Source organism: Scyliorhinus canicula, chromosome 20, assembly GCF_902713615.1.
Source record: "Scyliorhinus canicula chromosome 20, sScyCan1.1, whole genome shotgun sequence".
Taxonomy (NCBI): Eukaryota; Metazoa; Chordata; class Chondrichthyes; order Carcharhiniformes; family Scyliorhinidae; genus Scyliorhinus; species Scyliorhinus canicula.
This window is the reverse complement of record NC_052165.1, coordinates 27,929,905-27,952,241: the sequence shown is the minus strand read 5'-3', so window position 1 is coordinate 27,952,241 and position 22,337 is coordinate 27,929,905. Positions and strand designations below refer to the sequence as shown.

At 46.1% G+C, this 22,337-nt stretch overlaps 1 protein-coding gene across 1 annotated transcript in view; it reads left to right on the top strand.

Annotated features, from left to right (window-relative positions):
- Window positions 1-3,830: 3,830 nt before the first annotated feature.
- LOC119955075 (sodium-coupled neutral amino acid transporter 4-like) overlaps window positions 3,831-22,337 on the top strand; it is a 62,498-nt gene continuing 43,991 nt past the window's right edge. The window contains exons 1-2 of the mRNA XM_038780926.1: window positions 3,831-4,066; window positions 21,649-21,821. Coding sequence (XP_038636854.1) covers window positions 21,736-21,821 — 86 coding nt within the window. The 5' untranslated portion in view covers window positions 3,831-4,066; window positions 21,649-21,735. The remainder of the gene's footprint in view (window positions 4,067-21,648; window positions 21,822-22,337) is intronic.

Sequence of the window (22,337 nt, the reverse complement as noted above, 5' to 3'; positions counted from 1 at the left end):
CAGCATGGCCACTTCCGCCTTCATCCCTTTAAATGCGAGAACACGCGGGCCCTCTTGACCGGCCCGTTCATACCCTTCACATTCCACGTGATCAGTCTGGACGGGGGGATGATCCCCCCCCCTCCCTGCCGACTAGCCATCTCCTTTTTTCGGGCAGCCACATGCCCACGCCACCCGCTCGCTCCAGCCCACCCGCCGGAGGCCCCCCAACCCGACTCTCCATCCGTCCCCAACAGTTGGCACCCCTTCAGTCAGCAAAGCAGCACCCCATCCCCCCAACCCCCCAAATCCCAACCCCCCCCCCGTGCCAAGCACCCGCTTAGCACTGAATTCCCCCCCATTACGCTTCCATAAGTCAGCTGACCCATGCTGACCCCCGGCCGCTCCCGCCTCTATCTCCAAACTTACTATTGTCTCCTCCTTCGGGCCCCCAACCCTGCCTCCCCCACAGGGTAAGAGGGCAAGAGCCATCCAGATCCATCCCGTGCAACGGACAACACAACCCGGGCGTTACCCCGCCTCCTGAAACAAAAACAGGAAAAGAAAAGCAAACAACTTAAATTCTACTAACAATCTTACGCAAAGTCTCGCCGGATGCAGGAGCCCGAACTTCACCCCTTTGCTGTGGAGGACCACCTTAGCCTGGTTGAATCCCGCAAGCCTCTTAGCCAGTTCAGCTCCCAAGTCCTGGAGTATGCGAATCTCGCCGTTCTCCCACTTAATGCTCCGCTCCTTCTTTGCCCAACACAAGACACGCACCCTGTCTGTAAAGCGGTGGAACCTTATCACCATCGCCCTCGGTGGTTCGTTCGCCCTAGGCTTCCGCACGAGGACTCTATGCGCCCCGTCCAGTTCCATGGGCCACGGGAAGGCCCCCGCACCCATCAGCATCCCCTGCATTGTAGTCACATACATGGTCGCGTCCGCCCCCTCCGCACATTCAGGGAGGCCCAGAATCCGCAGGTTGTGACTCCTAGACCTATATTCGAGGTCATCCAGTCTCTCCTGCCATCACTTATGCAGGGCCTTGTGCGCCCCCACCCTGACCGCCAGGCCCAGGATCTCATCCTCATTCTCAGATACCTTCCTCTCCACCTCGTTAATCGCCTTCTCCTGCACCTTCTGAGTCTCCACCATTTTTTCCATGGAGGCCTTCATAGCATCTCCGTCTTCAGCTCTGCGAAGCAGCTTCTCAGAAAGTCTTGCTGCTATCTCGACCACTGGGCCCACGCTGCTTGGTCCGCACTGGCCGCCATTTTGTCCTCCCGGACCTGCTCCACTCGCTTCCCCGCAATAGCTCTTTTAACGGCCCTGCTCCTGGTTCCCTCCATGCAGCAGTGGGGGGAACGTCTCCAGCGCCCTTTGCCACTCCAGGAATCACTACCAAAGTGCCATTGCCGCCCTGTTTAAAGGCCCGAAACTCCGATCCCGGCGGGAGCTGCCATGTGCGCAACCTATTCGGACATGGCCGCAACCGGAAATCGCCACCTCAGAACTCCTATAACTTCCTTGAGAATACGCTTCTCTCCAAACAGCAGACATGCTCTCCTGGCAGAATCTCTTGTTCCTAAGACAATCCTATCTCTGATGAGATAATTGTTCAGTTGCCCAAAGTCACAAGATTCAGCTAGGTGTCTCGCGGCATTCACATACTGATCAATATCTCCCTCTCTACATGAGCTTTACTGTTAAACACAGAGGTCAAAATATTCAGGTCATTCCCGCCGGCGGCATTTTCCAGTCCCAATGATGGCAGCCCGCACCCCCGCCATGGCTTCACCAGAGAACAATAGGAAAATCCGTTGATAGCGGCAGGACTGGAAGATTCCACCGTCGACGAATGGCAGGCCGCATCTGCCACCGCGAACATGGGGGGGGGGGGGATGTGTGGTGGTGGGATGCGGTGTCTGTGCCCATGGGGTCTCACTTTCTTTCCCGCAGCCAATCTCCATCCTGACGACTTCCCTTTCCTCCAGGCCGCCGACCATGTCCATGGCCCTCTACGGTGAGGGTTTGCAGGTCCGGTGGTCTCCCTCCAGATTTCTCCTGCTCCTGGTGGTTATGGCTGGCCTTTTCCAGGGGGGGGACGGGGGCAAACAGAAAACGACAGTGTTAGACAGTCTCCACGAATCCTGCGCCAGCGTCAACACTTAGTCTCAGGAACGGAGAATCCAGTCCATGATCATTCCATGGGAACTGTTGAAACAAACTTCATTATTTCCTCAACCTCACAATTTCTTTCCATTTGCAAATAGGTGATTATAGGAGCCCTTCTCCAACTTTACCAAAGTACGGAATCGGACCGGAGCCTAAGAACTCCTGCATCCAGTGCTTGAACCAGATAGATTGAAGAATACACACCAGAAATCATGTTTTACTCATTCTAATGAATGCTTCCAGTTACAGGCCGGTTGTTTAAATTGAAAGGCATCAAATGGGGAATGGTGGAGAGTATCCAGAGCATTTGGAAAACCACCCCCCCACCTTGTATCTCCGACCAGAGCAAAATAAAACTGCAGATGCTAGACCTAAACCAATGTGATAAAATGGACAGCGGCCCAAATTTTAGGCCCAATATAAAATTGGACACTCTAAATTCAATTGAATTACATTTTAAATGAAACCGTAGTCAGATCCAAGCAGGCCTGCTGGATAGACTACCAGGTCATGTCCGGACCTACCCTGTCAAAAACACATCAGGAGATAATCGATCCCATTCATTCAGATTCATTGTTTTTATTGCCCAGATAAAACTAGACTCTCTGGCATTCAGCTATCATATATGGGTAAGGTTACATGCTAACAATACACCTAGAGATGGACCCCGGGGGGGGGGGGGGGGGGTGGGTTCCTGGTGTCTGCAGGTTGCAATCAAATACTTCATTGGGTGTTGCGACCCCTACCCCGAGACCTCATTGACTGAGAGTCAGAAAATTTTCTGGAAAGGCACAAAGAGGGGTATAAAGATTGATAACCCAGGACCCTCCCCAGCGAAGACTCGGTGCAGAGGTAGCAGAGAAGATTGGACAACCAACCATGATGGAATAAAGCAACGTGCGAGACTCACCTTTGTGGATGAAGGCCCTAGACAATCAAGGCTCAAAGGATTGAATCCACAGCTTGACTGGGTGGTATCAGCATGGGTAGTATTAAGAATCTTGGGAGTGTTATTATTGTTTGGGATAATTTAAGGGGGGATGACTGTTTACAGTGTTTAATAACATATTTGGTTGAATCATACACTTGTGTTTGCCCTTTGTTCATGTCGCAAATAAGAGCACCTGGGTAAAACACTGGAGCAATAAACTGGTCGAAGTGTCTTCGGTCTTACACACAACACCAAGGACAGACTCAGTAGCTCAGTCACCATCTGTCCAGGTCCAGCAGGGCACCTTGGGATGCTGACTGACCTGCTAAGTAGTTTGTAGTGATTTTGTTTCCTGGGCAACTATGCAGGCACATGGCCCAACCAACATAAGAAATCATCCCGACTCCAAACATTAGCTCCGTTCTCTCTCCACAGATGCTATCAGGCCTGCTGAGATTTTGCAGCATTTTCTGTTTTTTGGATAAGAAGTCTAAACCATGCATGTGGCGGCTCTTTCCCAGTAGGCGCATGTGCGGAGGTCCCAAGGTTCTTCATATCTTGGAGATGCCAACCATAGACCTGAAGACTTAGGTCCGTTTTAGTTCAATTACATGAATTTTGAATCATTTTGAATCCTTTTTCACATCACATTTGGGGGTTCTTCACAGTTTTGTTTTTTATACATGCGTCACGGTGCTTATTGTCGCGAGATCAGCTAGGCGGCAACATGTGGTAGGATTGAGGAACTGAAGCTTATTGAAGAGCTGTTGAGCTGCTTTTCTACACCCTCTACCGCTTGCAGGAGCCAAATCCTCCAGCCAATATCCACCTAACCTGCACATTCAAAGATATAACAGTCAGTTGCGTTTGGTCCAGCCAGATCCACGCAACCAAACATTTTGCCAACTGTTTCTTATCCATCAAGCGGGTGAGCCGGAGAAAGTGAAGAGGGGACTTACCCAGCCTCAAAAGTACAAGGTAAAAATTAAAACTTGCTTTGACGCTCTGCGTGCTTTTATCGTGCTCTCGTTTGACCGTATGAACTATGCCTTTATTATATTTCTTATTTTACAGGGAATCTTGTCTTTGTAAAATCGGATCTCTGTGAGGGTCAGGGCGGTGTGTAATGATAGATCGTGTGAGTTTAATTATCGTTTTCACTGGGAAACTGAAATTCGGTTTTGTGGAAAAACTGAGAACATTCTTGAAAAATGTACAGACAATTCCAAACTTTTTGAGTAGATTTATCCCAATGTGTACAAATTAATACAGTTGTATTAACTTACTTACATAATGGTGCAGTAAATGTTCATAACACATTTTAAGACAGAAGTACATATTTGGTGTCAAAGGCGGGATGTTTTTAAATAGTGAGAAACTATTTCCTGTTTTTGGTTCATCTGCGGTTGAGGTGGCGCGTTTTCTCCATTTCATCATCCAAGTTTAACTATATTTTTGAATATATGTTTGAATGTATCTATGGCAGCTTAAATGTCGAATATCACAACCCAAAGGCAGGGAGATGTTCAGTGGGAACCCCGGGATGGGTGGAACCTTAATTCTCGGTGGAAATAGTGAAATGTTGTCCATTACGTGTTTTATTTACCGAGTTTCGGGCAATTCCAATTTCTAATGGGGTTTTTTTCTTGTTGTTAGCTTTGAGATCGCTTGCGGATTATTTTATAAACAGAGCATGAAAAATTAACTTTGTTGCGGTAAGAATTCAGCAGAGTTTGTGCATAAAGAGCTTTCACTGTTGTGACATTCATCTGTTATCTCTTTGCTCTCTTCAAATACTTGCCCTCTCCCCTTCAAAGGGGCAATGGTCTGGGGCTGCACTGCTCTGCCCAGATTCCACAGAAATTATAGAATCCCTACAGTGCAGAAGGAGACCATTCTGCGCATCGAGTCCTCTCCGATACTCTGAAAGAGCACCCTAACCCTGCCCTATCCCTACAGCCAGTTAACCCCACCTAACCACACATTTGTTTTATAATAAATTATTTTAGCTAGTCAAGAACTAGATGTTCTGCAGTGCATTATTCATACCGGTCAGTCTACAGAACATGACACATGCTATCCCCGTAACCCAGTAACCCCACCTAATCTTCTGGATACTAAGGGGCAATTTAACATGGACAACCCATCTAACCTGCACATCTTTGGACTGTGGGAGGAAACACGGAGCACTCGGAGGAAACCCACGCAGACACGGGGAGAATGTGCAAACACCACAGCTGCCCTAGGCCTGGATCTGTGAGGCAGCAGTGCTCACCACTGTGCCACCGTACCGCCGTTTCAAGGAACGCCATTTCAAGGAACAAGAGACCAGGTATATGGATGGAAGGTTCTTAGGCATTGAACAGTTTTGATAGAGTAAACAAGGAAAAGCTGTTTCCGAGGACAGAAATGTTGGTAACCAGAGGACAAAGATTTAGGATGAATTGCTAAACAGCCTGGAACATTGGGGGGAAAAATTTGATTTTACACAAATGAGGCAGCATCTGGAATGGACTGTTTGAAAGGGTATTGGAAACTGAGTCAGTAATTGCTTTCAAAAGTGAATTGGATAAATACTGGAAGGTTTAAAAAAAAAAGATGTAGTGTGGCACAGTGGTTAACACTGCTGCCTCACAACGCCAGGGACCCGGCTTCAATTCCGACCTTGGGTGATTGCCTGCATGGTGTTTGCACGGTCTACCCATGTCTACATGGGTTTCCTTCAAGTGCTCCGGTTTCCTCCCACAGTCCAAAGATGTGCATATTATGTGGATTGGCCATGCTAAATTGCTTCTTTTTTAAAAAAAATTTAGAGTACCCAATTATTATTATTTTTCCAATTAAGGGGCAATTTAGCGTGGCCAATCCACCTAACCTGCACATCTTTGGGTTGTGGGGGCGAAACCCACGCAGACAGTGACCCAGGGCTGGGGCCTCAGCACCGCAGTCCCAGTGCTAACCGCTGCGCCACATGCCACCCCTGCTAAATTGCTTTCTCAGTGTCCGAAGCTTAGGTGGGGTTACAGGGATAGTGTGAGGGGAGTGGGTATAGGTAGCGTGCTCTTTCGGAGGATTGGTGCAGACTTGATGGGCCAAATGACCTCGTTCTGCGCAGTAGGGATTCTAAAGAAAAAAGTAGAAAGATGAGCCTAATAGGACTGCTCTTCCAAAAGAGCAGGTAGAGGGGTATGGACTTAATAACCCCCTCTTCTAAGCTGTATCATTCTATGATCTCAACACTGTACACTTTGACGGCCATTTTTTCTTTGCTTTTGATTGTCAGGAGAGGCAGTGATGAGGGATGATGCCATTGAAATGATCACTGAGTGTAAGGTTAGCAAAATGTTGTGCAGTGTGGTGGAGAGCACGGCATAGGAAGCTGTGGGATAGAGGCCATTGCAATCTTTCAGGGGAGAAAGATAAATTTTGTGAAGCAGAGGTTATAGAAAAGAAACATAATCTGTTGAATAGCTTCCATCCATCCTGTAAACTGAGTTTTATGTTTAACAGCGAAGCAATTCTCCACGTTATTGCCCATGATAAGCGCTCTCTTCAAAGCATAACTCCTTACTTCCCACTGATCTGCAGCAAGGTGCTCTCCAGCTCATTGAAAGCAGGGAAAAGCAGATGAGAAATAAAAGGGTTGACGATGAAAGGGAACATGGAAGAGGGAACTCTGTCACTCCTCACTTGTTGTTTCCACATCACCCCCAGAGGGAGTAACCCACATATTGTCTCGTATTTGATGGCCGAGTCTATTGGCAAGCAGTTGGAGTGGTCTTTTTTGGAACTCACATAGGTTCCCAAACCCAGAGGGCTGATCGCTCTTTCATATAAATTTAGAGTACACAATTCATTTTTTCCAATTAAGGAGCAATTTAGCGTAGCCAATCCACCTAGCCTGCTCATCTTTGGGTTGTGGGGGTGAAACCCACGCAAACACGGGGAGAATGTGCAAACTCCACACTGACAGTGACCCAGAGCCGGGATCGAACCTGGGACCTCGGCGCCGTGAGGCAGCAGGGCTAACTCACTGCGCCATCGTGCTGGCCTCTGATCGCTCTTCCTATCAACCATCACTTTTGTTTTGGATTTGGCGGGATGTTTGACAACTGGATGTCCTTCCTGCGACTAATTGTCCCCATTTATCTGAACAAAACAATAAGCAATGCAATACAACAAATTACTGGTGATAAATTTCACAACCCTGATGGGTTGAATGATTCTAGGATATATTGCCCATTTGATATAAAGGGGTATCATTTTAACTGTGGGCAATAGCATAAAATTGGGCGATATCAACTTTGCTACCATAAATATTCTGCTTCACCGGAAATACACTCTATAGGTAGGAATATGTTTTCAACCCTTACTTCCCTTGGAAGATTTGCATTTTCAGTATTTCTACACCAGGGATTTTAAACTCCTACACCTTCTGTGTATACTGTCTTGTGTGGGTGATGTGATGGCTGACTGATTCTAGATGTAAAACATGTGCTCAGTAAATATTTGGCAGTAAAAACCCTTTCTTATTCTGCCACACCCCCCCCCCCCCCCCCCCCCCCCCATGCCAATTGAAACATTTTATGCCTTTGGAGATTTCGAGATGACCCCTCGTTCTAAATCAAAACTGTTAGTCATAGAGTTGCTACGGTACAGAAGGAGGCTTTTTGTTCCATTGAATCCATGCCAGTGCTCTACAACAATCTAGTTAGTCCCATTTCCCCAATCTATTCCTGTAGCTCTACAAGTTTACTTCCCTCAAAAAAAACCCAAAAATTTCCTTTTGAAATCATTGACCTTCTCCACTTCCACCACCCTCGTAAGCAGCGAGTTCCAAGTCATTACTATTCATGCATAAAGAATCTTTTCCCAATATCCCACCTGCATCTCTTGCCCAAAACCCTAAATCTATGCTCCCTTTTTTCCAGTAACCATCAGCTAATGGGGACAGCTTTTCTTTGTGTACCTTATCTATAGGGGCCTCACGGTAGCATGGTGGTTAGCATCAATGCTTCACAGCTCCAGGGTCCCAGGTTCGATTCCCGGCTGGGTCACTGTCTGTGTGGAGTCTGCACGTCCTCCCCGTGTGTGCGTGGGTTTCCGCCGGGTGCTCCGGTTTCCTCCCACAGTCCAAAGATGTGCGGGTTAGGTGGATTGGCCATGCTAAATTGCCCGTAGTGTAAGGTTAATGGGGGGATTGTTGGGTTACGGGTTACGTGGGTTTAAGTGGGGTGATCATTGCTCGGCACAACATCGAGGGCTGAAGGGCCTGTTCTGTGCTGTACTGTTCTATGTTCTATTATCTAAACCTGTTACCATTTTATAAACCTTTATCAGATCTTTCCTCAATCGCCTTTGCTCCAAGGAGAACAGCCAAAGCTTCTCCAACCTAACCTCGTGGCTAAAATCCCTGGAATCATCCTGGTAACTCTCCTTTACAATTTCTCAATGACCGTTCCTGAAGCGTGGTGACCAAAACTGGATGCAATACTTTAACATTCTAAAGAAGCCACTCAATGCCTGCTTGACTGCACTGAGTGTCTGTTTGTCTGCACTGTGAGTGTCTGTTTGTCTGCACTGTGAGTGTGTTTGGCTGCACTGTGAGTGTCTGTTTGTCTGCACTGTGAGTGTCTGTTTGTCTGCACTGTGAGTGTCTGTTTGTCTGCACTGTGAGTGTCTGTTTGTCTGCACTGTGAGTGTCTGTTTGTCTGCACTGTGAGTGTCTGTTTGTCTGCACTGTGAGTGTCTGTTTGTCTGCACTGTGAGTGTCTGTTTGTGTGCACTGTGTGTGCCTGCTTGTCTGCACTGTGAGTGTCTGCTTGTCTGCACCGTGAGTGTCTGTTTGTGTGCACTATGTGTGCCTGCTTGTCTGCACTGTGAGTGTCTGTTTGTCTGCACTGTGAGTGTCTGTTTGTGTGCACTGTGTGCCTGCTTGTCTGCACTGTGAGGCACTCTTAACCAATGTTTAAAAATTTCCGGGGCTTCTGGCGACCTGGCGTCCAGGTTGAGCTTCTCCGGTTTTAGAGCGCTGTCCATCTTGATGTGTCTGTATATTAAATTGAGGCACTCTCAATTACGACGCGAGAGCGAGGTCAGTAATCAAAGGCATTAATATACAGAGAACAGGACTGCATTCGAGAGAAGTGTGCTCGCCACATGGAGCCCTATCCTATATACTGTTTCCTGGGGGCTTAGCCAGAGGCGGAGTCCCCAGGGTTCCAAGCCTCTTAAAGGGGCAAGGTATTAAAGGTAAATACCGATCATCACACACTGTGAGTGCCTGCTTGTCTGCACTGTGAGTGCCTGCCTTTCTGCACTGCGACTGCCTGCATGTCTGCACTGTTAGTGAGTGCACCGTGAGTGCCTGCATGTCTGTACCGTGAGTGTCTGCACTGTGAGTGCCTGTTTGTCTGCACTGTGAGTGCCTGCTTGGCTAAACGAGAGTTCTTTTGGAGTTGGGTGAAAACAGGGAGGTAGGTGAAATCATGAGATGGAGAGCTAAAAAGACTGAATACGGAGCTCAGTCTCAGTCTGGGCAGGAGTGCAGGGTAGCTGAGCTTCATAAACGCCAAGGTCAGATTCACTGTGCATCAGTAGTGAGTTTACAAAGTGTTTTTTTGGGAGGAAGGGGTTAAGTGAGAAACAGCACAAATCAGTGAAAGTCATGGTCCTTATAATAAAGTAACATAAGTAATCAAAGTAGGGTAAGGGAAGTAAAGTTAGCGTAAAGGAGGTAAGTAAATAGTATTCTTATATTGCTTAATTTTTTGTTAAAAAGAGAGTAAACAAGGGACTTAATGGTGGTCATGGCAGGGAGCTTGCATCCGTGATATGCTCCTGTGCTGTGTGGCAAATCATGCAAGCTTCAGTTGTCCCTGATGACCATGTGTGCAGGATGTGTGTCCAACTGCAGACTCTGGCTAACCGCATTTCGGAGCTGGAGCTGAGGGTGGATCCACTGTGGAGCAACGCGATGCTCAGCAAGTTGTGGATAGCATGTTCAGTGAGGTGGTCACATCGCAGGCAGAAAGGGCATGTGTGACCACCAGGCAGAGTAGAGGAAGGCAGGTAGTGCAGGAGTCCCATGTGGCCATCCCCCTTTCTAATAGATACCATTTTGGATACTGTTTGGGAGATGATTGTGTCGGGAAAAGCAGTGGCAGCCACCTTGGTATGTTGCCTCCCTGGTTCCAGGGTCAGCGATATCACTGGCTGCAGGGCAAACTAAAAGGGGATGGCAAACAGACAGATATCGTGGACATATTAGTATTAATGATATAGGCAGAAAAAGGGATGAGGTCCTGTCAGCAGAGTATAGGATTTTAGGAAGTGGATTAATAAACAGGACCCAGAAGATAGTAATCTCTGGATTACTTCCGGTGCCAAGTGCTAGTGACTATAGAAATAGGAAGTTAGTCCAGATGAATAAGTGGCTGGAGAAGTGGTGCAGGAGGTAGGCGTTCAGATTTCTGGGACATTGGGACTGTTTTGGGGGACGATGGGACATGTACAAGGCGGATGGTTTGCACTTGAACCAAAATGGGACCAGTATCCTTACAGGGAGGTTTGTTAGTGTTGTTGGGGAGACTTTAAACTAACTTGGCAGGGAGCTGGGATCCTGAAAGAAGGTTCAGCACAGCCAAAATTAGAAGAGACATCAAGTGAGTCAGAAAGTCACAGAATGTCTAGACCAGTTAAGTCACAAGGGAGCTTGGCAAGATTGGATGGTATTTATTTTGATGCAAGAAGTCTGATGAACAAGACAGATAAATTGACGGTACAAATTACAATATGGGGGTATGATGTCATTGCTGTCACTGAGACATGGTTGAGAGAGTGGCAGGATTGGCAGCTCAATATTCCAAGATACAGGATTTTCAGGCGAGATAAGCAAGGAGGTAAAAGAGGAGGGGTGTTGCAATTTCGATCAGAGAATAAATTACAGCAATAAAGAGGAACAACATTTAGAAGGCTCTTCAACTGAAGTCATATGGATAGAACTTTAAAACAAAAAAAGGAACAATCGCATTGCTGGGAGTGTTCTATAGGCCCCCTAACAGCCCAAGAGAAATAGAAGAGCAGATATTTAGGCAAATTTCAGGGAAGTGTTAAAGTAATAGGCTAGTAATAATGAGGGATTTCAACTTTCCCAACATTAACTGGGATAGTCAAAGTGTAAAAGGTTTAGAGAGTGTGGAATTCTTAAAATGCATCCAGGAAATCTTTTTAAGTCAGTACGTGAAAGGTCCGTCCCACAAGAGAGAAGGTGTTCCTGAACTAAATTTTAGGCAACGACGCTGGGCAAGTGGTTGAAGTTTCAGTGGTGGAGCATTTTACAGACAGTATTCATAACTCCGTTAGACTCAAATTTGTTACAGAAAAGGACAAGGATGGGCCTGAGATCAAAATTCTAAACTGGGGGAAGACCGATTTTAATAAGATCAAATATGATTGAGCTAGAGTTGACTGGGAGAAGACGCTTTAAGGTAAATTAGTGGTAGAAAGACACATTCAAGAAGGAAATAGGGAGGGTACAGGGCCAACATGTTCCAATCGAGAAAAAGGGTGAGTCCAACGAACCCTGGGTATTGAGGGATATACAGCAGTGTATGGAGAAAAAGGGAGGCTTATGGCAGATAGCAATGGCACAAAATAGCAGAAGCCCTAGAGGTGTATAGAATGTGCAAAAGGAAATTTAAGAAGGAAATTAGGAGAGCAAAAAGGGGACATGAAAGAATACTGGCAGGTAAAATAAAGGAAAATCCGAAGTTGTTTTACAAGTACATAAAGGTAAAAGGATAACTAGGGAAAGAGTAGGGCCCATTATACCACAGTGGTAATTTGTGGAGTAGGAGGATGAAGGTAGGGTACTAAATGAATACTTTGTGTCGGTATTCCCTCGTGAGAGGGAAGGTGTAGGTTTAGAAATCAGGGAGGACTGTGATAGATTAAAGAGCTTAACATAGGGAGAGAAGAGGGTCTCATAAAATACTTACAGAGCAGAAGGAGGCCATTCAGCCCATCGAGTCTGCACTGACCTTCTGAAAGAGCAGTCTACCCAGGCTCACTCCCTCACCATATTCCCGTAACCCCACATATCTTTCAGACACTAAGCAGCAATTTATCATGGCCAATTCACCTTACTTGCACATCTTTGGACTGAGGGAGGAAATAGGAGGCCCCAGAGGAAACCCACACAGACATGGGGAGAAAGTGCAAACTCCACACAGACAGTCACCCAAGGCCAGAATTGAACCCGGGACCCTGGCGCTGTGAGGCAGCAGTGCTAACCACTGTGTCACCATGCTGCCCCCTGAGTGGTGTGGCATGCTTATGAGTAGACAAGAATCCAGGGCCAGATGAAATACATCCCAGGCTGTTAAGTGAGGCAAGGGCAGAAATAGTGACACTGGCAATAAATTTACATTCCTCTGTAGTTAAGGACAGGCCATGTCTGACCAACATGATTGAATTTTTCGAAGAGGTGACAAGGTGTGTAGATGAGGGCAATGCATTTGATGTAGTCTACTTGGACTTCAGCAGGGCGTTTGATGAGATCCCACATGGGAGACTGATAGTGAAGATACGAGCCCACGGGATCCAACAAAATTTGACAAATTGGGTCCAGAATTGGCAGAGTGGCAGGTTGAGGGGTGTTTTTCTGACTGGAAGCCTGTGTCGATTAGGGTCCCGCAGGGATCAGTGATGGGGCTCTTGCTGTTTGTGGTTTATATAAATGATTTAGACATGAATAGAGGAAGATAGATCAGTAAGTCGCGGATGATGTGAATCCAAACCAGCCCATATCCTTAAATAGCTGTGCTAAGAATCAGAAACCCCAGGAAACCTGGAAGGACCGCCATTTTGACCTTTCCACTGAGGTTCCTGAACTCCATGAAAATCCAGCCCAATATATTTATTTATGAAGCCCAGATTCCATATTCTTGGCTAACCTCAATTTGTCATGGCGCTGTTGAAATTCGGTGCACATGAACACCCAGCGCCAGGTCCCTCTGTCCCTGCACATCTTTAGAACTTTACCATTAAATATATACTGCCTCTCCTTATCCCTTCTGCTAAAATGGAGAACACCACTATCTATCATCCTCCAGTCTGAAAAGTTGCTCCAATGAGTGTCTTGCATTGGTGGGAGGGGCTGCACAGACTCGATACCTAACTGATGGTATAATAATACTGTAATAATACCATTTGTGGCATGGCCTGGATGCTCAAGTCTTTCCCACGTGTGCTACCTCAAGCTGTTGACAGATGAACAAACATCAGGGGCTGGATTCTCTGGTCACCACCGAAATCGCGTTCGGCGATTGGCCGGAGAATCACAGTTCCCGACCAAATTGAGGGTTGCGCCACTTTTGCATTGCTCTGCCCCCGACCGGCCGGGCTCCCGACGGCGTGGGTCTCTCATGGTCTCATCCATCGGGAACTCGGCGCATGGGGCTGTGGACTCAGTCCAGTGCCACCACAGTCGGGGGAGGGTCGATCCACGGGCGGGGGGGACTTCATCAGGGGCAGAGGGCACTGTGGGGGGGGGGGTGGTCAGGGGCGCGTGAGCCGGCTAAAGAGGGGGCCGGGTCCACGAGTGGCTACCGCCATGTAGCACGGTGCGGGCGCTGCAGGCCGCCGTTGTGCGCATGAGTGGCCACGAACCCGACAATTCTCCCGGCCATATCGGCAGCTAGAGCCGGGTGCTCCATACTGCCTGCATGCTAGCCCCCAGCCAAATGGTGGATTGGTGGCCGTTTTACGCCAATTTTTCAGGCGTAAACGGCATCCTTCCCACACCGGCGTGGGGACATAGCCTCAAAATTGTAGAATCCAAGTCATGGTCTGAAAATCACATAATTTACTGAGCTGCATTATTTACAATATTTACTTCCATGAGGAAGTATGCGGAGCAACTGCAAAGATCAGACACCTGTTCACTCAGTTTTTAGTAACTGCTTTAAATTGTATAAAATGCCGAAAACTATTTAACCATGTTGCCCTTTTGTACTTTTTATTCTGCTGTACACAATTCAGTTATCATTTACAAATTTTCTACCCACTTGTTACTGATGTGGATGGTCACTTTACAGCCTGGATGTTGCAGTTCTCCAGTAGCGTGAGAAAGATAACTCGTCATGCAGTTGCCTGACTTTCTCACACATTGAACTTGGCAATAGGAGCAATAACTCCTAACTGCTTTGCTAGCTGGTTGTCAGATGACATGGGTTGTCAGCAAGGCGGAGGTGAAAACATCTAAAATGCTTCTTTTCTTACACATTTGCTCATAGTAGCTGAAATTCCTACCACCCAACGTATGTGTGACAGTTCCCAATCAAGTCCTTGGATCTCTAACAGATTTCTGCGAGGGGAAGCTGGGGTTTCTTTGTGCACAAAGTAATTGGAGCAAATTGAGGTGCTCATCTTGAGGCACTTGCTGATTCTGGATTGCTAAACCAAATTGGTAATTTGGTTCAGCAATAATTGTGCCATTAACTGTTTAATTCATGGAATTGTCATTTGGTTGCTTGGCCTCTTTCTTCAGTTGAATTCTTGAGTCAATTAACATGACTAAAAGCATGTATCGCTTATTTGAGCTGGCCATTTATTTTGTCACATCGATGCATTACTGTTTTTTAAAAAAGTATTTTTATTGAGGTTTTGCAGAATTTTTCATAACAAAACAGTAGTAACAATAATAACAAAACAAACTAGAGTGAACATTAACATAGTATAAAAAGAGAATATACAATAACAATTAAATTGACATTACCCCACAGTCTTCCCACACCCCCCCCCCCCCCTCCCCCCACGGATTGCTGCTGGACACTTGTTTTTCCCTGAGAAAGTCGTTGACCGGCTGCCACCTCCTAGAGAACCCTAGCGTAGACCCTCTTAAGGCAAACTTTATTTTCTTGAAGCTGAGAAACCCAGCCATGACCCTCGGGGGCTTAGAGTCCCTCCACATTAATAAAATCCGTCTCCGGGCAACTAGGGAGGCAAAGGCCAAGATGTCGGCCTCTTTCGCCCCCTGAATTCCCGGATCTTCTGACACTCCAAAGTTCGCTATCTCTGGACTCGGCATCACCTGTGTGTTAAGCACCTTGGACATTGCCCTCGCGAACCCTTGCCAGAACTCTCTAAGTTCCGGGCATGCCCAAAACATGCGGACATGGTTTGCAGGGCTGCCCTTGCACCTCATACAACTGTCTTCTACTCCAAAAAACTTGCTCATTCTCGCTGCCGTCATGTGTGCCCGGTGGACCACCTTAAATTGAATTAGACTGAGCCTGGCACATGATGAGGAATTAACCCTGCCCAGGACCTCTGTCCACAGACCCACTTCCAACTCCTCACCTAGCTCCTCTACCCACTTGCCCTTGAACTCCTCCACCGGGGTTTCCTCCGCCTCCTGTAGTTCCTGGTAGATATCCGACACCATCCCCTCCCCTACCCAGGTGCCGGAGACCACCCTGTCCTCTAACCTCAGTGGCAGCAGCGTCAGAAAGGCCACTACCTGTTTTTGCAGCAAGGCTCATACTTGCAGATATTTAAAGGCGTTTCCTGGCGGCAGATTAAATTTGTCCTCTAGCGCATTCAAACTAGGAAAGCATCCGTCTATGAACAGATCTCCCATCCTTCTGATGCCTGCCCTCTGCCCGCTCTGGAACCCACCATCCATCCTACCCGGGACAAACCTGTGGTTGTTGCATATCGGGGTCCAGACCGACTCTCCCTCCACCTTCTTGTACCTCCTCCACTGTCCCCAGATCCACAGTGCCTCCACCACCACCGGACTTGTGGAGTAACGGGTCGGCAAGAACGGCAAAGGAGCCGTTATCAAAGCTCCCAAACTAGTACCTGTACATGACGCTGCCTCCAGCTGCTCCCATCGGCCACTTCCTAATCATAGCTATATTGCCCACTCAGTAGACTGCACACCAACAGCGATCTGTTTACTCGCGGGGTCTTATTCGCCCACACAAAGCCTGTAATGATCCTACTCACCTGCTTAAAAACGGCCTTAGGGATGAAGATGGGGAGGCACTGAAAGATAAACAAAAAATCTGGGGTGGACAGTCATTTTCATGGTCTGCACCCTCCCTGCCAGTGACAGCGGGAGCATGTCCCACCTTTTTAAAGTCCCCTTCCATTTTCTCTACCAACCGGGTCAGGTTGAGCCTGTGCATGGCATCCCATTTCCTGGCCACCTGTATACCCAGGTAATGAAAACTTTTCTCCACCATCCTGAGCGGCAGCTCTTTCAGTCTCTCCTCCTGCTCCTTGGCCTGGATCACAAATAACCCGCTCTTTCCCATGTTCAGTTTATACCCTGAAAACTACCAAAATCCCTCAGGATCCGCAGAATCTCCCCCATCCCCTCCACAAGGTCTGAAATGTACAGGAGCAAATCATCCACGTATAGCGAGACCTGATGTTCCCCCACCCCCCCCCCCCCCCCACCCCCCCCCCCCCCCACCCCCCCCCCCCCCCGAACCAGTCCCCGCCAGTTCCTCAAGGCTCTCAGCGCCATAGCTGGCGGTTCTATAGCTACGGCAAATAGTAACGGGGAGAGGGGACACCCCTGCCTCGTTCCCCGGTGAAGCTCAAAGTACCTTGACCTCAGCCGGTTAGTACATACACCTACTGCAGGCGCCTGGTACAGCAATTTCACCCAGCCAATAAAGCCCTCACCAAACCAAAACCTCCCCAGCGTTTCCCAGAGGTACTGCCACTCCACCTGGTCAAAGGCATTCTCTGCGTCCATCGCTGTTACCGCCTCCCCTCCCTCTGGGGGCATCATAATATTCAAAAGTCTCCGGACATTGGTATTGAGTTGGCTGCTTTTAACAAACCCAGTCTGGTCTTCCTCTGGCACGCAATCCTCAATTCTTGTGGCCAGAAACTTAGCTAGCAATTTGGCATCCACGTTTAAAAGCGAAATTGGCCTGCATTACCCCCAATGTTCCGGGTCCTTCCCTCATTTAAGAATGAGTGAGATCAAGGCCTGTGACATTGTTGGGAGGAGGGTTCCTTTCTCTCTCGCCTCATTGAAGGCCTTCATCAGGAGTGATCGATACATTACTGTTGAGGTATTATATTGTCAGTACTATGGACAAGATTTGAATGCAAAATTTTTAATTATATCCAATTACCACTAAATAATAGTTAATACAAATCTATTATCCAGGAGCATCATTAAACAGAGTACATTTCCAGCACATCTGTTCATACTGCAATGTTGACATCTCTACAAATTCACTCCGCATTTCCAGTTTAATTTTAGTTTTATTTACATCAGCCGTTCCTTTCCATCTGAAGTCTCACAGATAGGGTGGGATTTACCATCCTTTCCTGCTGCCGGGGTCTTCTGAACCCCCGTGGCGGCTCCCCCGACGGCAGGACAGATGAGCCATACAAAATGGCGCAGACTTCGGCAGGACGGGAATATCTCACCGGAGGCCAATAGCAAACCACCTCCGCCGCCCGAAAACACACCGTCAGGGAGGCTGAAAAATCCCAGCTATAGTTTTGGGTCTAAATGTCCTCTCCCTGCAGCTTCATAATGCTTATGATCATTGGTGATAACAATTCTGAATCTTTTATTAAAGTTTAACATAAATTATTGTTTGTTTTGGTAATCAAAATTGAAATATGCGACTGATTAAAATAAGTGTCATTATTGAAGATATGTATGAATCTCGGAGATGAATATGCTTCAATTGAGATACATTCGTCTAAATAGCAGGCTAAATGCAATCTGTTAACACTTGAGTAAAGCGATAGAATGGGATGTTTGCACCATGGCAACGCTTTGCTTTGGCTGCGGATGTACGGGTTGCCATGCCAATGTTTTACAGCCTACAGTGAGTGTGTGTTATCTTCCACACTCCATACATAGCTGAGAAATTGTGTGTAACTGCAATATTCATTGATGCCTAATGGTTTAGAGGCCAGAATTTTCTGTATACCGTCAATGAAATATGTTGTGGTTGTAATATACTAATGCTGCAAATAGAAATACATTTTGGACTATGTTAGTGTGCGCCTGACCTATGGAGGAAAGCTGTCCATTTGTATCCATATTTAAATTTTAATAAACTGGAGTGTGAATGTTGCTGAGAAGAGAGACATATAACCAAAGCTTTTTGTCTTGCATTCATTAGGACAAACACAAGAATGCCAAATTACAAATGGTCACAACAATTTATACCACAGGCTAAAAGAGAGTGCTGATTGGTTGGCAAGTTGAACCTGCTGGCATTCTCCTTGTTGCTGTGGAGAAAGTGAGGGAGAACTATAGGCTCTGTGTTTTAAAATTTAAAAAAAGATGCAAGTTTTGAACATATTCCTTTTGTTTGCTGGTAACAGGTCGTTGCTAACCAGCATGAATGAGCATATTGTGAGCTCGACAGATTATCTTAAATTGCTTGTTAGTGTAGATATTAATGCACCCATTTTTGGCAGGAGGAATAAGGAAGCCACATATTTCTTGGAAGGTTCGAAGCTAAATGTGGTAGAGGAGCCAAGACATGCAGAAATATAAAGCACTGAAAACAGAAACATGATTTGAAAAGTCCATAAAGGATGCAAACAAATTCCTTGCATTTTTTCTAATGAAAAACATGTGCTTTGGTGACATGTCTCTCTGTGCAGTAACTAGAGTGTGCTATGAAAAGAACTGTCCCATGTTTCTGTCGCCAAATTTAAAACTTGTCAAAATACCCTTGTCAAACTTTGACTTGTCAAAAAATGTAGCTGTGCAAACATAAATGGCCAAGTGTAAGTACAGATCTTATCTGAGTTCAAGCCCAATGATATCCATTGTTGCACGTTTTACTATGGGTGCAAAACGCGTTTATTGGAGTGTATTAACACGCCTCCGTTTAAAGGCCGTGTGCTTAACACTGCTAGGCTCTGTGTGTGTATTTCAGCTCGGGAGTCGCCAGGTGCCGTATCTAGACACCTCACAAATATTCCAAGGTCAGGTTCAAAGTAATAAAACGATACACCGATTAGTAAGTTCCAAACGATCAATATTTATTATACAATTATAATAAATACGCATGCACACACTAAGGGACTAAGCTATGACTAAACTAAGCAATCAGAATACTTAACTACACAGGAACAGGCAAGGTCAGGGAGCGAGGCCTTCGTCCCGGTCTTGGTCTGCAACCTTCAGAAAGTGTGCTGGTCACTGGGGGTCTAGCGGGCTTGGTTCGCGTAGCGAGCGTCGTATTGGCACTTACGGTTTGGCGGCTGGTGCTCAACGGCTGGAGTCAGGATACGAGTTCAAGGTCTTGGTCAAAGCCGGAGCACGAAACAACAGACAGGACCATGGGTGGGGGTCTACTTTTATAGGGGTCCCCAATGTCCTTGCCTTTTCCTGGGCGGGCTTTACCTTCAGGTATCGATTGGATCGCTTCCAATCGATATCTTTTGAATTCCTCCAATGTGAGGGTCTTTCTCGATGGTGGGGGCGGTTTCTATAGTGGATACTTCTGGTGCCGCTCTGTCTGGACATCCACTTAAAGTATCTATTCAAACACAAATGTTGCCATTGTGTGTGCCCAGATCTGGATTGCCTCATTAATATGCAAAGCGTTTTGCTATTAACACCTTTGGGTTTGAGATCTTCCACCTGGCCAGAAACTAGTTTTGCTGCTTGCAAAATGCTAATGAGTGTTTGCAGGCTTGGCTAAACTGCTTTTCCCTGCAGTCTTAGCGATTCTCCATTTTGTTTAGTTCAGTGTCCATTTTAGGTGGCTACAGTGGCTACACCATCATGTATGAGAGAACTTGTATTCGTCTATTGTGCACTGTTAAACCACAGAAAAGTGCTGAAAGCACATATGTACGAAGTCCAGACCAGCAGAAAGTAGACCCAGTGTGACTCTATAACAATGGTTCTGCATGAATCTAACTTTACCTTTGTGTTCTAGTCCTCCCTTTTCTGTTTTATAGTCAGCTGTCAATCATTTCTTGGCCCCCGGATCTCTGTTGCCACTTTATTCTATGGCACCTTATCAAAGGCCTTTGTGTACCACACCTTTCCCTTGTCCACTCTGTTGTTTTTTCAAATAATATAGTATGGGTGAATAAACATGATCATGCTTTTTAGAAGCCTGTGCTATTTTTCATGTTCTCCATCTTGAAATGTTTCATTGCCTGATTTTTCTTTCTCTCGTATCTTTCCTAACACAGACATTAGGTGAGTTGGTCTGTACCTTTCGTGGTTGTATCTCCCATTTTCAAAATCAGAAATAATATGCTGTTCACCAGCCATCTAGAATGATTCCTTCTTCTATTGAAGTTTTATTTGTGGATGTAGCAGAATACAAATGTTTATTTTTCATTCAACAACAGGATGTGGGTTTGTAGGCAAAGCCAGCATTTATTGTGCACTTAGTAGGGCACTAAGTCATAATGCTCGTTTGGAGAGCTGGTGTAGACACGATGGGCCAAATGACCTCCTTCTGTGCCGTAACAATTCTGTGATTAATTTCTCTTGAGCAGGTGGCAGCGAGCCACCTTTTAAACCACTGCATTCCATATGGTGAAGATACTCCAATTTTGTGTTAGGTACGCCGTTCCAAGATTTTTATCCAGTGACAATGAAGGAAAGCTGATATATTTACAAGTAAGGATGTTGTGCAAGTCGGAGGGGAAGATGGAAGTGGTGTTCCAAGCATTTGGGGCAGGTTTGAGAGATGCTGTCGTGGAAGCATTGCCAAATTGCAAAAATGCATTGTGTTAAGAGTATACACTGTGGTCATGATGCACTGATGGTGGAAAAAGTGAATGTTTACGGTGGTGCATGTGGTGTCAATCAAGTGGGCTGCTTTATCTTGTGAAATGTTAAGCTGCTTGGGTGTTGAAGCTGCGCTCTACCAAGCTGGAGATTTTTCCATCGCAAGCCTGACTTGTAACTTTAGAAGGTGGACAGTCTTTGGGGAGATAGGACATGCGTAATTCACCAGAGAATACCTAGCCTTTGATCTGCTCATGTAGCAATAGTATTTACATGGCTGAGACAGTGTAATCCCTGCTCTTGAGTGATTAAATCCTCACTATTAATTTTTACCGAAGTTGCTTTTGCCCTCATTAAAAATGAGCAATAAACAGTTTGATTTTGATGCATCATTCGTCTCAATGCTCAGTATACTTGGTGTTTCTTTGCAGTTCCTTCAAGACATGCCATTCAGCAAAATTACAGAACAGGACCAACAACCTGGAAGTTTACACAGTTGTAACGTGTTGCAGTCTTGTCCCCTGCTCTCTCTCTCCCACCAAAATTCTGCTACAAAGAATCTGCTCCTCACATTCCAACAAGACCAGAATTATTCTGTAGAAATGTTAAATTTGAGATGCTTTAAATGTTTTATGCATCACCTTTGCTAACTGATGTTCTATATATTTGTTATTCACATCAATTGCATGGATCAAAACAATTTGTAATTGTAGAAGTTTGATCTCGCTCTAATTAAAACAGCATAGTTCTTCTCTCTAATTTCTGCTTTCAGTGAGTAAAGCTGTATTTGTCTCAACAGGGTGGAGTCACATTGGGATCAGATTGAACAATTTTCATAAAGACCTCTAATACCTGCAAGTTTCCAAAAGCTGCACTAGGAGTTGGAATGAATAATTTGGAATTTAAGAGTAGTATCAACTCTGGTGGCTCTGAACGCAAAGACAATACAGTTTCAGGGTGTGGATTGAAAAGGTATGCAGTAATAAGATAATTGTTACTTGTTCTATTCATAGTTTGTATAATAAGATTTTGGATATTCATTATAGGTATCAAATTAACTTTCTTGGAGAAAAGAATCAGTTATCCAAAATAGCACAGCTCTAAATTTTATTTATTTGTTTTTACGGAATGTATGCTTCATTGGCAAGGCCAACATTTGTTTCCCATCCCTTGAGAAGGTGGTGGTGAGCTGCCTTCTAGAAACGTTGCAGTCCAGGTTCTGTAGGCACATCCACAGTGCATTAGGGAGGGAGTTCCAGGCTTTTGACCCACCAACTTTGAAGGAACGCCAATATATTTCAGCAATATAAGTAAGGATGGTGAGTGACTTGGAGGGGAACTTTCAGGTGGTGTTCCCATGTATCTCTTCTCGTATCATTCTAGATGGTAGTCATCATGGGTTTGGAAGGTGCTGCCCAAGGAGTCTTGGTGAGTTCCTGCAATGCATCTTGTAGATCAGGGTTTTTCAAAGTGCGGGTCACGACCCGC